Here is an 18,130-nt window from a genome sequence, read left to right as displayed (position 1 = left end):
TTCTGCCACCCCCCATGTTCATAGCACGTCAAAGATAAGTAAATGCTCCGACACGCACCTACACAGGGTCTACCAAAAAAAATCGTACGGTAATCGTCATTCTTCTTCTGTTTGATCGTCTTTTGTCTTATTTTTTCATGATGTACAATACGATTAATAATAATGTAGACGAGGTTATTCATATTTTACGCGTAGGAATTATAGCTTATTTTTATTAAAATTTTTAATTCTACTTGGTAACGTTTGTGATCATTATTTTGAGCCACCCTATAATTTACCCTGTATGCGTGCATCGCGGCGTGCCGTCATGGTTAGAATCCAGGTGAATGTTACAAAATGTTCGTTACAAAATAGCATTCGTATTCCTCAGCTGCCTAATTTTCGATGATTCCATTTGACTCTCGTGCGTTGAATACCCAATAATTACATACGATCAACGGACGTTTCATTTAGAATTCTAATTTAATTACGAGGAAGGGGATAAATGAATACACAGAGCGGAAATGTACGAAAGCACGATCGTTTATTATTTAATTTTACTTAAATGACTAGATGACTAGAGTTTTTTATATTTTTAATTATTCAAATATAGGTAGGACTTCAGTATCTCGGAAGACGAGATCAAACAGCGTGGAGTTTTCACTCTTTCATATTCAGTTATTCTTTGGAGGCGCTGCATTGTCGATTCATCGAAGAATCAACCGAATCAGGCTTTCGATAGCTCACTCTGCGATTGATTTAAAGAACGTTTGTCATTACAAACGTCATTATATCTCCATTAACAATAATCTCGTGTTTTGACTACGACGAAAGAATTTTTCTATCTCGTCTAAGCCAAAACATCTACCATAACAAGCTCATCCAAACCTCCATATATATCACCCGACGAATTATTTACAGAAATAACATGCTTAACAATTGGCAATTAATGCTAACGAGGACAACGTCGATGATCAGTTAATTTACAATGACGACGGTATCAGGGAAGAGCGATGACAAATAAATATACAGGATCCGCGACGCTCTTGTCACGATGAAGTAGCTGCAGTTAAATACAAGCTCGCTTTCTCAGTTTTGTGCCGCCTTTTTCGATGATTTCATCGTCTTCGACGTCTTCGACGCTTCGTTTTGTTGCTTCGAAGCATCTACCGATGAAGCAAGAGGCTTCTTATTCACCTCGCATACCTTCCGAGCTCGCCAATAATCTGCAATAAGCAAAATGGGTCAAGTTATAGATTAGTATGCACATTTTGCGATTAATTGAAATTTAAAGTACGATACACGCGTTGCTCGATGCATAATAGATTTAGGAATTAACTCGTTTGTAGTTTCGCTAGTCTAGTCCGTAGTTTACCGTAAAAAGAAAAAAGAATGAGAAATTTGAAATAAAAACCGTTGCCATATCTTTGTTCGAAGATAAGTCGTAAGGTTTCGTCGAAGAGCAGTAGAACGACACACTTGTAAAGCTGGAGGGTTCAGTTTATTGCGACGCAGTTTAACGTAGTATGGGGAACACACCACGCGAGAAGCACAAAAATTTCCACAACAAAAGCCATGGACGAACAAAACGTCTTGTGGACACCCTATTTTTGATCAGGTAGTCACCTGAGCACCCTTGCTGTTTCCTTTTTTTACTCAATCTCTTGTCTTTTCTTTGCCCAGCAGGTACGATTTCGCGTTAATGGTGTCACGCTGACTATTTCTTCTTTGTATTCTTCCTTTGTAATCTTTTTCTTTTTTAACAAAATTGAGAAACAATCAGGATTAAGGAAACGAAAATCGATTGAACTTAGGAACATACTTAGCGAACTTGATTTTATTCGATAGTTGAAATTGAAAATAGTAAAGTGAACTAACAGTTGAATAAACCAAAAACGAGTCAATTATCAAAGATATCGATTGAATCTTAAAACAAAGGCACTTAATTCTGTTTGAGAATTGAGATCGAAAGTAGCAATTGCGATCAGAGAATTGAAAGATAAAATAGGTTAGACTTGAAACTATTATTAACGATATCGACAATCTCAAAATTAAGAAACGTAATTTTACTCGATGATTGAAAAAGATAGTGATCGGGGAAACGAGTATCAAGTAACACGATAGAGGGACGATTATTATCAACGATATTAACAGTGTACAAACTAAGAGACTCGATTCTTTGCGATAATGACAAGTGCAAGAGATGGAGTAAATCGAAGGAGCGGCCATGTGTCGAGGACATCACGATCCTTTCTCTCGTCCTCCCTTTTCGCACTGGTTTGCCATATGGCGTGCGAAACCAAGCTTCCTTAACTAACGTCCTCTAGTTTCTCTCCTCTGGCTTGAATTCCGTCGAGAATTTCGTCTGTCAACATCTGTTTCCTTGCCTAGCCAATCTACAAAATATCCTACAACTGCGTATTTTCGCGGAGGGCAACGTCTATCTGTCCATATGTTCCGAGCAAGATTTGGGAACAAAGATCGGGATTACCTTTGTGCGTGGATCCTCGATGTACACCCTCCTTCCTTCTCGAGAGTTTCTCAATCGAACGAAGAATTTCCACCCGAGGATTTCAAAAGGAGGTCAGTTTCCTTTGGATTCTCTAAAGAACATACCTAAATCTCCCTTCTCTTTATTCGAAACGCGTCACAATTCTCGGAGATCATAGACGATGCTTAAAGTTTTTGATTGGTTGATCCGCACGTATATCAGGAGAAAGAAGGGAAGAAGTAAGGGAGTATCTTAACCTGCATTGCTGCTCTTTATAGTCGTAACGAGAAACGGATGGATAAAGGAAATGCAAATGCGATCGTAAGGAGCCGGGTATTGCGACAGGTGGTATACGACCTTCGAAAGGTCCCGTTGGTATCGCGTGTTCGCGGGTCTGATTTAATCGTGGGAAAAGACGCCGAAGTCGTCGCAGCGGTGTAGCGGAGGTTAACAGGTGTTAGTGGGAAAGGGTTTGTTGTAGTGTTTCGCTCCGTTGACTTTTCACGGTTCTCCTCGTATACTTTGGGTCAAAGAATAATACAGCGACTTGTTATCACGCACGATGGTACTTCTGTAAAATATCCAACATGTAAATACTTCGTGTTCGTATCAATTGGGTAAGAATGTCCTGTATATCTCGTTTATAAAAGCTATAGTGAATAGAGAATTAATCGAGCAAATAAAGTTGACCAAGTAATTACGGTAAAAGTATTAGTGACGAATGGTCGCACGCGAAATATGCACTTGGCCGACATTGCATGATATCCATTGTGCAGCGAGCGACCGTTGACGTACATGGTAAAACTACTCCAAGGTGCGCTTAGGTCCAAAGAATCCAAGGAATGCGATCGTAAGTTCGTCTTACTCCTTGAAAACTGGAGCCCTTCGATGAGTCAGAGGACCCTTCAGGTATTTCGTCCGCCTTCAAACATGCGTGACTCATCGGCGTGATTCATTCGACAACCTATGAGAACACTTTCTAGACCTTCTATCCGCTTGCACATCGCTTTCTTATTTATAACGATTCGTCATTCCAACTTTTGCGTCAGTTGTTAGCAATGCAGTCGGGAAACGTGTTCCATCGACCAATTGAACCGCAACGCGAATTAACCGAACAAAGATTGTGGTGAACGAGACGGTACACGTCTCTGGTGTACGAAAAGATGCACGAGCTATATGTTAATAGGGAGGCGGTATCGTGCATGCTCGCGCGCACGTGTGTATGTGTGTGTGTAAGAGAGAAAGAAAAGATCCGGAGGGCCAACTACGCTGGTGGGTTCGTAATTTTGGAAAGCGATAGTGGTTAGCCGACAGGGTCGAAAGTTTCTGGATAGTCGCGTAAAACCAGAAGCTTGGGAGGATCAGAAGATGGAGGGAGAGAGAAGGCGGAAGAGACGCGGAGCGAGGCTAGACTAAGAAAACAGGTCGGAGCCACGCGACCGGCCTGCGCTTGCGCTTCTACCTTCCCTTTCCTCGCCATACGCTGTCGCTTTCCCGCCAAAAATCTACGATGCTCTTACCATCGTACTAACAAGCTTATCAAATTCATTTCCATTTTGTGGATATCCCACCAGATATATCACGTTATACACGTTTCTCATACAACATGTTATTTCAGATTCATTATTCTACTCCACTTCAAAATTTATAATTACTGAATTACTTGGTAAACTAATTGATATTAAAAACAACGAAATTCTCTCTATATGATCAGTTCTAAACGAACTTTTTGTTGGTTTCTGTCAGAAATATTGAAAAAAAAAGGATACTTTCAGTTAGAACTTGTTACCATTTATGGAAAACTTATAAAACTCCATGAAATTTTCAGGTAATGCTGAGTCATGCTCGATGCATCACATACTACCAAGAAACCATTTACTTCGTTATTTGAGCGAAGAAAATTGTCGAAAAATCTGTACTCACCGTGCATGCTGGTTTGTCTGGAGTACGGATTGCTCCGTTTTTTCGGCGATTGTTCGTACTTGTCGTTGTGTTTCCTCTGGTAGTTGTTCTCCTTGTCTTCGGATCGCGGATCGACGCCCCATCGTTTCGCGAATTTGCTTCTCTCCGCATCGAGCGCCTCGTGCAGCATTTCCACGGTTTCCCTTGAATTCGGCTTACCGAACAGGCAACGTGGTACGCGCGAGGCCATCGTAGTACTGGTCAACACTGTGAAGTGAACTTCGCGACAAATCGAAGCTACCAGCATCTCGAAGACGTCTTCTGTTTTTATAAATCGGATTATCAACTTGCAAGGAAACACTTTTGTTCTGATCCTCCGCTCTCCGCTTCAGAAGTTCGAACGTCTTGACGTATTTCCTATTTTGCAGATAAATTCGAAGGTGTGCAGGTCCGTTTTCTTCGTGTTCATACGCTCAGCGTTCCTCGGAGAATTATTTTTTTTATATTTCGATCAGTTTTCCTCCACTTTTCTGTCAAGTTTTCTCGAAAATTCGTCGCTATCTTTCTTGCAAAGTCACGAGAACCGAACTAAATAAGCAACTTGTAGTCTTCACCGTTCGACGGTCAGACTCGTTCTGGTTGGATCTTCAAGGCAAGGAAGCTTCTTTCGAGCCCACCGTTTGCCGAAGCCACGAGGTCCGGTGCCCTTCCACCGACTTCCAGGATTCAAATCTGATTGGTGCGCCAACGTGGATGCGCAGTAAAAATGGCGCGCATTCACTATCGTTCCATCTTTCTCTTATCAATATGTCCTCGTCTTTTCCAACTTACCAATCACGCTTTTCTTCTCGTTCCTCCGTCTCCCTCGCACTTTCGTCCCTCGAACCGTCCAACGGATTATGCTAAGCGATTTTGGTCAGAGAAGGGACGAGGCTCGCGCCATGAAGCCTACCTTTTATTTTTTTCTAAGTAGCACGACGTATAGAGCGATCACGATCGCGCGGAATACTCTCCTATACGAGTGTGTGCCGCGGTTCCTCCTCTCTAAATCATTCTCAGCTTTTTATCATCGCGATTCTTCGCGCGTGGAAATAAAAGATATCACATTTATTTAGCCAATTTCTTAGCTTATGCTTTTGACAATGCCAAAAATATAGTTATTTGAACCGATAAGATCGAAAGTTGATAGTTGATAGAATCAATGTCTAAACTACTCTAAATGATATTTATCTTCGTAGATTAATCGTGCGTTTCGATAATTTACAGCTTGATGAAAAGAAATAGGTTTTGTGATACAAATAAAAAGTTGCGTCCGAGCTTGCCAATTATTTGATAATTTATGAATTCGAAGGGTGATTCGACCGATTGTTAAAAATACGTACTATGTATTTTCGCGGGAAGCCGAGCGTTCTGCGATGAAAGGAAAAAAAGACGATCGTTCGAAAGCAGGTGGACCAGGCAGAAAAAGAGGGAGAGCCGATGTAGGAACAAGTTTCGTGTTGAAAATTGACCATCGCGTCATTGCGATTATTTTTTCTTTTTTACAGCAATGATTACGATACAACCTGATGTCGATCAAATGCAAATCCTCGATGATCGTCCAATTTTAATTACACCGTTCGCAATTTTTTCTTTGAACAGAATATCTTGTTTTTATACCCGATTCGTAGAATTTTGAAACTAACATTGTGTCACTGTACGCAACGCGATAAGGGTTCGAGTTTTGCATGGCGCATTGTGAATGTCAGCAAATTCGTTCAAGGTCGTAATTTCATTTCGGTACAAGGTGTTATCCTTGATACCACACTGGATCAGTCGCCTCGAAACACCCTTTCTATTTCGTTTCAACCGTATATGCAATTAATGCGAATCGTAGGTGAACTAACGAACGTAATGTCGTAATTATGAACAGTGTGTACGAATGTGCTTCGTTGTACATATATCACGGTTTCCATGCGATGAGGGTAAATTCGACCGTTACAGAAAACGAGTTGAAAAACACCATACACCGTAGATCATGCGGGCACACAAGCTTACGTGTGTTCGTATACGTGTAAAGCGGCTTTGAGTGTGACCAAAGTATGGACAGGTGAACACCGTGACCACGATGGTCAGCCGCCGTAACGATTATTACCGAGGTTTGTGATTGCTTTGAAAGATGTTTTGCGATATTCCCACATTATAACCGAGCAACATCATTAGTGGCTCATGATTGTTCAGTTTTTAGGAAGCTCGTGATAGACGTTATTTATCGCGGACATTATATATGTCATACTTTATAACGGAAACCATTTTGCCTTTTTTATCGTTTACTTCTTTCTCATAGAAAAGCCATAAATCGCATAATACAAACATCATAGGCTTCGAATGCTTTTCAGTCTTTACTTCAGTCCCGTTTCTAAGGGCAACCGTCGAGTCCTCGAGGGAATATCAACTTCCTCCTTGCTTAAACGCGAGAACATCGATATCCGTGGGGGATTTTCAGTTTGAACGCTCCGCGCTCCCCAACGAGTTCGTTGTTTCCGGTCCCGAGCATACAGACCGGAACACACGGGGAACACGGTGACGTCAGTGCATCGTCGAAAATTAGAGAGAAACCGATCCGCAGGGGTTCTGTGTCAGGATGTAGTTAATACCGGCAACTTTAACTCGAACCCAAGACGATTACAGGGTCGATCATTTTCCATACGCCTGCACACACTAATAGATAATACGTTTAAGCGGTAAGCAATTTGCCGGATTTTTTCAAAACGTTCGGTTCCTAACGGACGAATTTTACGAAAGATTCTTAATTCTGTTTATAATATTAGGCATTCAAATTTCGAGGTTATAACGTTGGGATTCGAATTTGAAGAAATAAAGATCAACCAATACGTTTCATAGAACAATCAATTTACTGGATTCTTCTGGAACGATCGTTTCTCTAACGAAAGGATCTTACGTACGATCCTCGATTTCGTTCACGATTTTGAACACTCAAATTTCAAGATAGCAACAACGTTGGTGCTCGAGTTTAAAAAATAACGATCAACAGCTGACTCGCGAACGGTCAGAATCGGACAAAGACGTAGGAAGTGCGTGGAAAGAAATCGCGAAGAATGGAATTTGAAAATTCGAGACTCAACCCTTTGGCCGGCGCGGCGCAGTCCGAGCAGCTGGCAGCATATGCTCCGAACGAAAGAAAGGAACAGAACGTCACTTTAGAGGACAGCCCGATCAGCGTTGCTCTTCTTTTTTTCGTAAATTCTCCTTGGTCAAGGCACGTCACCCAACATCATCGGAGTAACGTACATCGGTCGGTATCTTTACAAACATCAAAGGGAGCAGCCGCCTAGCATCGTCTAACGTTCGACCAACGATAAGAATCCGACTATTACCAAGCAATCGTTTTGATATTCCAGAAACGTGATCTCTTCCGGAGAGCGAAACTTCTTTTTAAAAAGATCTGTTTCGTGTGTCAATGAAGATTCTTATCTCCGGAAGCTGCTGGAAAATTTTATCAAGCGTCAGAACAACTTGAGGAAGTACGTAGAAGAGTAGAAAGGAGCGGCTGAAGAAGTACGAGGAGGGAAAGAGAGATTGAACAAAGGAGAACGTGTTCGCAATCACCTGTACACTCAGGTACCCTGGAGCGTGCGTAAGAAAACAAAGCTGGCTTTCCACGTGCACGTTTACCACAAGGAAGCCGAAAACAAACAGAATCCTTCGCGTGGCCCTAGTATATAAATGCACCATTACAAAGAAACTCGATATATTTCAACATGTTTGGTCATCTGCTCGCAACGCCACGAGGCGCGTGATCCTTCCTGTTACTCCTTGCATCGCGCGTGAAGTTAACACTTTGATTCTTTCCGATTTCTACTGTTGATACTTCAGCTGTAATCCTTTCTTGCTACACGTGGTACTGACGGGACATTTTTGAAAAATATATTCGTTTATCTCGTAGTCCTGTTGCTGACGATTCCGTTAAAATCTGCTCTTTCCAGTTGCCAGATGGAAACGTCCCGTTTATGTATCGCGCTTGTCATAGACCGAAAGAATAAATGGCGAAGGGGGTGATGTAGCCAACTGCCGGCATTCAGATGCTCTTAAAATTCTGGAACCTCTACAGTAAGCGTAGACGACACACGTGAATAAAAGATATTCAACCGTGGATGGTGAGCAGTGACTTATGACGTTGTGATTTATAGCCAAACGTAGGAAGAAAAGATTCTTTCTATTAAATTCCATTTCTTTAATTACATTGAGGAAAATATAAAAATTACATAAAAATTCTTTAGTTAAGATATCCTATCTTCCATTAAAAAAAAAAAAATCCGGGACAATCTGAATTCTTTTCATTCCTTGTGCCACTTTTGCGTTTCTTACAACGTAACATTACTTAAAGGGTAAAAAAGTCAAATATTTCTATATATCTTACAAAATTATAAAATACTAGACAGGAAATTTTAACCAAGAGGGACGAAATTCGTCGCAGACGGCAATCGTTAAACAGGTAGATGCGTTCTACGAGGACGATTACGAGTAATTGAGCTAGTTTATCCGTGACAGAAAAATCGTGCATGCAACCGAACCACAGAGGAGGAGGAGGAGGGAGCGTTTAACACAGGATGTTTCTCTCCACCTTGTACCCGTGCGTGCAACGTTGTATTTCGTTCATTTCCCGACATTAACCTTTCGTGCGATCAAGTAAAAGGATAGAGAAAAGAGAAACTACACGATCGCTGGCCTCTGTCCACTGGGAATGTTCCGTGACATTTTGTTCAACGTACATCCGTGCATACTTCGCAAACCATAAACGGTTGATTGAGAAAGGAATTTCAGAGAAAAGGCGTAATTTCAGTTATTTTTTCAAGCTCCACACTCAAGGTGAACAAGAACGTTTTCTCTCTGACGGAAACAGAAGACCATCGCGAAACCTGAAGGATTTACCTGGACGAAAAGTAACGTAGCTCCGGTCGTATGCAATTAAAAATTAAGGACCAGGTAATATGTTATGGCGAAACGAAACATTTTGCCGTGGAGATCTTTTTTCTCGAGCGAACGAGAACAGCATTAGATACGAACAATAAGGGGAGAAGGCGTGACCGAGAGTTTTTCGAGTCTTTACTGATCCAGCTGCTCGTATATACCTACCTTCATCGTTGCTCTCTCGAAACCACCTCCGCACGATAGTTTCTTCAGATAGAACGAATACCGGCAGATCTCTCGAACAGACGCCCAGGAGGGGGTGGAACAGCTGTTCCGCTTAGAAACAGAACCTTCGCGGTCGAACGAATCGCGTGATACTTTCACCCCGCTCTCCACATTACTTCTTAATAATCCTCGTTTTTACACCCACGATTCCTCGAACGATTCGTCATTTTTTCATGTACGCACTGCATACGCGTTTCATCGGCCTATTTAAAACGTCCTACGCAAATGCAGCTGCCTTTAGCCGACGCCTCGTCACGATTTAAGTATGTGAAATTGAAGGAGGCGCGAGTTAACATTTGTTGGGTGTTTCGTTCCAAAAGTCATCGTGTCTGGTGGACTAGTTTTTAAACGGTTGTGGTTACGTTAGCGGTTAGAGCTCGTGGGTGGATGAAAGAAGGGGAGGAAAAAAAGGAAAGAAGTTGGGCCAGGAAACGCAGGATTGCCAGATGCCGAGGGTAATTAAATCGCCGTAAACAGGAGCAGAACCTTTCACGTTGCTTGACGGATGGCAGCCCTCGAGGCAGCTACCATCTTCGAAAACCAGGTCCTGCACGTCATCCAGCGTGCGAATAAGGGAAGTAAGTCATGCCCGTTAACTGTACACTGAATGCGAATTTTGTCCCTCGCATTTTTGCTGATATCATTTAAAAACTCGTTTTTCCGTAAATAAGTCTTTAAAGGGCATTCATAAATTTTTTACGCATGGGAGATATAACGGATTTGGTGGTCTTTAAATATTACGTTGTAGCCAGATGTTGGTGGCAATTAAATCGTTGACCGAATATCCGTCGATCTGGTATTAGATGAGTTCTCGTGTTTCTTCGGTCCAACAGGAAGCAGGAAGGACACGTCCGTTCGACGGAAGAAAAGACGGTACATCAAGGACCGCTCATCGATACAAAGAAATCGAATCCTCGGAAGTTTGACTAGATTCTCCTTTTTTGGTCAAATAATCCATTTCCTTTCACTGTAACGGACAGTAATTTATTTCATTATCAGGCGATTGTACGAATATAAGTCGTTGAATGTGAAACGATGGCGATGATTGAATATCTTTAACTCTTTCACCGCTCATTGTTACATAAGATGTAAAGAGAAGATGCCTTATCTGAAATATTTGGATAGATATTTAGCTCTTGGTTAATATGCACTTTTCCTATTGCAGTTTTAAGGCAGGAAATACATATATAACTCTATTCGTGTGTTATCGCAACGATTACACTACTCAACGTAGTAACTGCACAAATGTGTAAAACACTTACCTTTAAATAATAGTAAACATTTTGCGTCTGAATTTAGTGGAAAATTGCGGTAAAGTATTTGTTTGATGGTTTCTCGGGTTACGGTGCTAAAAGGCTAGTACGAACGACAAGGAAACGGATTTAAAAGTGAAAAACACATAATTGGAAACAGTAAGCGCGATCGAATCTCCGAGAGACCTGGGAACAAAGTTCCCGCCAATTTCTTAAAGTGTGCTCGAGGCAGTGTAACGGCCGCCGGTCCGAGATGCTTCGAAAGTGGCAGGTGCAACTCGAGCCAAACTTCATTAAACACAATCGCATCTGCGCCCTCATACTTCCAAAACGTCTTGTGGCCGATGCTGCTCTTCGAGACGAAGAAAGAAGAGGAAGAACAGGAAGCCTGTAGAAGCTTCAAAACAGTCGGTTGAAGCGTTTCACCTTTCTTTCCTTACGTCGAACTGCACGCATTATGTCATATAAGACTTTTGCACACGTAACATCGATGAACTTACGAAACGATACGAAAGACAAGGCGATCAATGATAGATCGATTCGATGTATCGGACCTTTCGAAGCATTTGAATTCGAATGGTTTTTTGTCAATGAAAATACCCGTTCTGGATGCGAGCGTGGAAAAACTAGACGTTCGAGATGTTAGGTTGTGGTTCGTGCCGAAAGGGGCCATAGACGAAGAGTAGTTACGGTTAAAACACAAATCGTTTCTTGGAAGGAAGCTGTAGCCACGTGGCTGATCCTTCAGGCACGCGTGCCTGGTCCTTTTGGCCTTTAAGATTTATTGATATTGGGATGTAGTCTACCGGCAGGCATCGAAACGGGATAAGAATTCAAATTAGACCATTATCGACACGGACAAGCTGACTTTTCTTTTCCGCTAGTTACGCAATACATTTAAATATACTTTTAACAAATGCATTTCGAAAAAATATGTTAATGTCTAATTAGCGTTAACACGTGCTTCTTCGATACGTTTCTGTAAATTGTTCGGTACGAAACATTTACTGATTGTTTAAAATTTTCGTTCCAATAAAATTCAACAGATATTTTCTATTTAATTAGAGATTACGATAGATTTGTTCATAATAATTGACGCATGCATTATACTTGTGCACTATACGCACCATAATATATCGATACAGTACAATGAAAGGAACACTTGCTAGATTACAAAAGACCTTGGACGAAAAATCATCTCTCCCCAATTTCTCATGAACTTGTCTTCTTAGGAAAAGGTGCTACTTACATGTTTTCCACAGCTTGCGCAAGATATCGTAAAAGAGATCCCAGCTCGAGGAACGAGGCGCATAGTAGGGTTTCCAGGTCCTTTAAACTTTAAAGGGAAGATCCGTGAACAGCTGACGCGTTCTAAGGTGATCATGTACACTCATTTGATAAATTTTGTACACCTTAAAAAAAGCGTGTTGTTGGATTTCTCGGAAAATTTTAGGAAAGAAGTAAAAAAAATCGCTACAATTTTGCAAATATTTGATTGCAATCGGTGATTCATTCCTAGCATTTCATTTTAAATTTAAAATCGCCTACCTTCGATCTTTTCTGTTGTATCGTACGAGTCCATAAGTAGCATTACTTTTCACATAATACGGTTAAGCTGCTTGATTTCGCGATATGTACCCGAAGAAGTTTCAGGCAATTTTAACGTTGAAAGTTTTAATTCTACTATACGGATGCCGTTTGACTTTTATTAACTACGATTAGATTGGATATGTTTAGAACGTTTCACGAAAGTATTTGAACGCTTGTAATAGAAAACGTTTATGAATATATCGTGTCTGTTTAACAAAATGTTTTGTTAATTTATTAGTACTATAATGAAATTCGATTATCACGATTATACTTATAAAATTTGAAGTCGATTCGAAAATGTATATATATAAGATACAAGATATTTGTTGAAAACATACGGAAGGGATACACTGTAGGGATCTGCGCAAAGTGTATATTTGTATTCTCTGTGTACGTTTTCAATTTTGTTTCAAACTTTATTAATATTGTACATATCATACATATAAGTGTTCAAATATTTTTATCAACCAAATCTGTCCTAAAGGACTCTCCTGATTTATTGGTTCACTGAACAGATGACAGAAAGAGCATAATCGAAGCGAAAAACGAAACAATTATTTCCCAGATTACAGGGAGCCAATAGCCCAAAACCAATTGCTTGGCGTGGGAAAACGGAAATGGTGATCGATATTTCTGCGAGGGTGAAAACTGCTTGAATTGAGTAGGATATCTTTAACGACCTAGACCAACTTTTTTCTAATAGTTGCTTAATTCCCACGGAAGTAAAAAATTTCGATCGATGCATACGTAGTTAAAAAGATCGTAAATATTCTCGACAAGCAATTAACGCCGATTATCATGGATTTTATTACAACATCTGTTATATACGATATGATATCCAGGTAGTAAAAGGAGGGTGTGTCCAGAATTTGATATTATTTTACCCAAAATCGCTATGAAATACAATCTTTTTCCGGTCTTATATTTACTAGGGTTTACATTAAACGACGTATCCTATCACTTATTCATAGATACCATTTATTTTTTTTTTTTTTTTTTAGTATATCGAAAAACATACGAAAGATGACAAATTCATATTACTGCAATTAATTTTGTTTTCGAAAGTATAAAATTGTCGTGCAATTTTACTATTTTGCATTCAAATCGATTTTTGGTTCACACGACCGTTCACATGACGTAACGCATATTGAAGTTTGGCAAGTAAACGAGATAATTGGGGTGGGCGTAACCGTGACGGAACGTGAAGGGTGGTCGAAACATCGAATTGTTTCCTAAAGCAGGATAATTAACGAAAGTAGTATGCAGTTTCCCAGCGCCATATGTAAGCGTGTTGGTACATCATATGGGTCTGTTCGTCAATATGTACATTGTGGATACTGCATTTGATCCCATCACTAATGAAAATCTATTGCTTATCGATATTTTGCAATGTTTTGGTAAATTTAAAACCTACTTACTTTTATAATAGATAATAGTTGCACAAACTTTACTGGTGTTTATTATCAAACACCGTATCCTCTGTTTCTCTTGTACATCACGCCTAGATATCCAATTATACCGACGAGAATAATACCTCCGATAATACCACCTACTATGGCTCCAACATTACTATCAGTTGACTCATTATTGGCACAGTTCACTGAAAAGATATCTCTAGTATCTTCCTGACGTTATATAGATATTTAAGAGTAATGGTAAATTTCAATTATCGAACCGATAAAATTGATGTTCGTTTTACCTGATCTCGAAGTAATATTCTTCGCCTTATTGAACGCGATCAAAGAAACTTTACTGATAGTTATGACGACATTTTGAGCATTCACCGAAGTTTCATCGGAGCATTTGTACACATGGTTTAGAGGAGTGGAGAATATGTCGAGATTTCCCGTTGTGACATTTATATATGAACCGATAGCTACAAGTAAACTAGCATTAACATAATATACTATAATAATATAAAACTTCTTACAGCATATTTCGAAACCTTACCGTTAGCTCCAGGAAAATTATAATCATCTAAGTAAATAGACAGGTTCATAGACCGAATGAAATAATTTGAACTGTAGTTCACAAAATTAAACGTAACCTTATTTTCTTTGTATTCGTACTGGGAATTAGCTTTTGGATTCCCAGTCCAAATTAAATTCATTATAGAGTTTTCATTCTCGCACATACCATTTACATTTACTTTCTTTCCAATCGGTACTATCAAAGTCGTTTGGTTCGTCTACAGAGTGTACAAGATTAATTTCATACCAAACATGAATATTATTAGAACAAAGCGTGTATCGTGATGAAAATAGTTTAGATTCGAAAGATACGTACTGCAGATGTATTTTTTATCGTGTAAGGTACTTTTATAGAAATCGACATATTAGCTGCGATGCAAGGCACATTTTCCTTATTTATCACTACGTAAGAATAGCCTGCTACAGAAGGTATAGGTGTATCTCCGCCTGAGTTGGTAGAACACTCTGTCACTAAAAAAACGAAAGCATTTTTATTGTATTTGGAAGAATTTGCAATCTTTTAAGTACAATTTGGCGCGATTAATATTAATTTACCTGTTTTCGAGCTAAGGTATTTTTCGGTATTGAATGCGATAAATGTAACATTGGTTATGTTTAAGTGGATATCATCGACCTTTATTTCGTGAATAAGACTTGTGCAATTATAAAGTCCGTTAATCCCAGATGCCGAAAACAGATCGCGCATATTATATGACTCCCCCTGTATAGCTGTTGTTTTATCTAAAATTATTATTACGATGCGTTAATTGTGAAATACGATTACAAAGTATAAGAACGCATGGATTTTGTGATATATAGACTGCGAATTCTTATGTAAATTCATATTTATAAGAATGTAATTAAGAAATTAGAACCTCGGTAGAAAATTGTTTTACCTGCCAAATATCACAGAAAGCACTATATTTTTGATATCTTATATATTTTTTCGTACTATGCGCGTTCTATGCAATTGTGCATTTTCAATTCTCCTATAGATACATAAAAATCCGCAGTTTAGTGATACGCGAATGATTTCTAAACATAGTGGCACAACATACTATTTTTATTATAATACACTGTGGCCGCTACTTGATAAACGAAGAAATTAGTCTCATTTCTACCAATACGAAATGTAATTGTATTCATCGTAATATTTTTGTCTGATTCTGACCAGCTTAGTGTCATTTCAGAAGATTTAATACCGCAAGTACCGCTAACAACAGCTGTAGGTGGGACGGTTAGTGTTCTATTATTCTGTAAAATGTAGCATATGAGTCGATGTTGCTGTAACAGTAGCAGATCAAAAGCATATCACATGTTTTAGAAACTTACTTGCGAATCACCTTTTTTGTACAGTACTGTCGCGTTAATCGACATTCTCGCCAAGGTGCAAGGTATACCAGTATCATTTCGCCATACAATATACGTGAAGTCACGTTCAAAATATGTACTTCTACAGTCGGTTACTGAAATATTCAGATTTAGTTTCATTTTTGTAACCAATTGCATGTTACATGTGCGTGTAACCAATTTTTTCATCAATCGCTTGAAGCATCATGCTAGGTTTGTCTCGGCTGATGGTGAAAATATTTTACCTTGTTTCGATGCGAAATCTTGTTGGGCATCGAAGGCGACTAAGAGAACATTGCGCATGGTTACGGTAATTCCTCCTATCGTCGTAAATATTTTTTCAGGGCAGCTATGGATTCCATTTTCGGCGGGTGCGGAAAAGAGATCCTTAAATGACGCAACCATCTGAATGACTTCACCTGCGTCTAACGGATTTATCATGTTTTAGCATAAATAATAAAAAAAAAACAGATATTTTTAATGGTGCGGTAATTTATACGCATACTCTGAGCATCATTAAAATGCGTTTTATCTACGAAAATGTTAGCAGTAATCACAGAAACGTGGCTCTCTATATTGTCTCTCTGTGAATGAAATATAATTGTATTTATTTTCTCATTTGCAAATGTCGATTCAGTTTTCGACACTTCTGGGTTCCAATTTAACATCATAGTAGAAGTTCCCCTTGAAGAGTCACACGTTCCGGAAACATTAAGTGTGGTTGGAACTTTTATAATCGCAGTATCGTACTAAAGAAACGTAATTAATTTATATAAAAGTATTCTAATTTAAGAAATGTTTCATATCTCAATTCTTACTTGCATATTGTTCTTTCTGTATGGTATCTTCAAAGAAATTGACATTTTTGCTAATGTACATATGCTGTTTTTATCCCTTAAAACGTAAGGAAACGTTCGAGTTTTGTTTTTTTCGTCGGAGCATTGCTCTCCTACAAAACGATAAATGTTTATTAGATTTCCCATTCTTCCACACTCCGATTATTATTATTCTATTATTAGGTCCTAATAGAATAATACGTAATATCTATTACAAATCGTACAAAGATAACATAGATATAATTTACCTTTGGGCGCAGAAATATCGCTGTTATTATAAAATGCGATTAAAAAAACGTCTTTTATATTTATTTTTGCGTTACCAACTTTCACTTCCTCTTCTTTTCTGCACTTATAAATTCCATTCGTAACGGATGCAACGAATAAACGAAGATCGGTATCTGATGTTGCGTTAAACAAATCGCCTAAAGTATAAGTTTGTAAAAAATTATGGAGTATAAGATATGGCGTAGAAAGAGGTATTTAGCACTAAATTTTACCCGTTGAATTATTAGAATTATTTCCTTTTAGGTATATATTGAGACCGATAGAAAAAAGCGAGAAATTTTCGTGATCGTTGATAAATGTAAATTTAATTGTGTTTTCTTTGTCAGTGTCGTTTTCTTTCCAAATTAGTTTCATTTCTGATATTACAGATGAACAATGACCATCGACTGTAGCGTTGACTGGAACACTTAAGTTTTTATTGGTGTTCTGTAATGAGAATTTTAATGCATCACATTGATTTACTCATAACCATTATACGCAATATAAAAAATATTTCATATTTAGATCATACATTCTTATACGGGACCGTAACGTTAATTGACATATTTGCCAAAAGACACGGCACTCCTGTTATCGTGTTATTTACGACGTACAAAAAATCCCCTTTTGTTAGTTTCGTTTCCTCGATATTCATCACATTTTTGTTTTCTAATCTCGATGCTAATTCTTGCCCATTAATGTTCTGAGAGAACGCTGAAACTTTTTATAACGTGATACACATTAAACCACTTTTATATACATTTATATACACGTCGTTAGCTTTAAATTTAATAATAAAAATTATTTTTGTATTTAACACTCAACAAATTATAAGCAATTGCGACATTAAATACATTATATGATCTTACTGATAACGATTAAGGTAGATAAAAATAATAATCCCAATTGTCGTCGATTCATATTTCTTTCACAATTATATACTGTCTTATTCGATTCTCGTAATTTTAATTACTCGCAACTTTAAATATTCCACAAGATAATTTGATTTTATGGTAAACAGGTTGAAAGTGAAGGAAAACGTATATGCTAGTGAATATAAAGGAATCAGCTTATCCCTACTCTTAAACATACATGTATCAACGTTATCGCTTATTTTCTGATAGACCGAGATAATACATGTTTCATTCGATATTTTCATTCGATAATATATTTTTATAATTCACTACAGCGATGTATTATTACCTCAAGGACAATATCTAGATCGCATGCTTCTCCCTAGTTTTATCTAGAACTTTCATAATGTTTATGTTTCAATTAATTCGACTAATTTCCTCA

The 18,130-nt window shown here is 38.6% G+C and overlaps 2 protein-coding genes across 2 annotated transcripts; both read right to left on the bottom strand.

Annotated features, from left to right (window-relative positions):
* Positions 1–518: 518 nt before the first annotated feature.
* Positions 519–5,016, bottom strand: LOC138180941 (uncharacterized). Its single transcript, XM_069115310.1, has 2 exons — positions 4,394–5,016; positions 519–1,205 (listed from the first exon to the last, which is right to left on the bottom strand). The coding sequence occupies exons 1-2, from the start codon at positions 4,677–4,679 to the stop codon at positions 1,069–1,071; spliced, it is 423 nt and encodes a 140-aa protein (XP_068971411.1). The 5' UTR covers positions 4,680–5,016; the 3' UTR covers positions 519–1,068.
* A 7,786-nt stretch (positions 5,017–12,802) lies between these two features.
* Positions 12,803–17,880, bottom strand: LOC138181289 (uncharacterized). Its single transcript, XM_069116025.1, has 14 exons — positions 17,704–17,880; positions 17,367–17,554; positions 17,068–17,281; positions 16,816–16,992; positions 16,550–16,680; positions 16,237–16,480; positions 15,977–16,156; positions 15,714–15,847; positions 15,440–15,635; positions 14,937–15,122; positions 14,698–14,852; positions 14,362–14,599; positions 14,111–14,287; positions 12,803–14,011 (listed from the first exon to the last, which is right to left on the bottom strand). The coding sequence occupies exons 1-14, from the start codon at positions 17,753–17,755 to the stop codon at positions 13,875–13,877; spliced, it is 2,409 nt and encodes an 802-aa protein (XP_068972126.1). The 5' UTR covers positions 17,756–17,880; the 3' UTR covers positions 12,803–13,874.
* Between the last annotated feature and the right edge of the window lie 250 nt (positions 17,881–18,130).

The sequence above is a fragment of the Bombus flavifrons genome, chromosome 6 (genome assembly GCF_040668555.2).
Source record: "Bombus flavifrons isolate JBK064 chromosome 6, iyBomFlav1_principal, whole genome shotgun sequence".
Classification (NCBI taxonomy): domain Eukaryota; kingdom Metazoa; phylum Arthropoda; class Insecta; order Hymenoptera; family Apidae; genus Bombus; species Bombus flavifrons.
The sequence above is the reverse complement of the archived record's forward strand: the minus strand, read 5'-3'. Positions and strand labels throughout refer to the sequence as shown.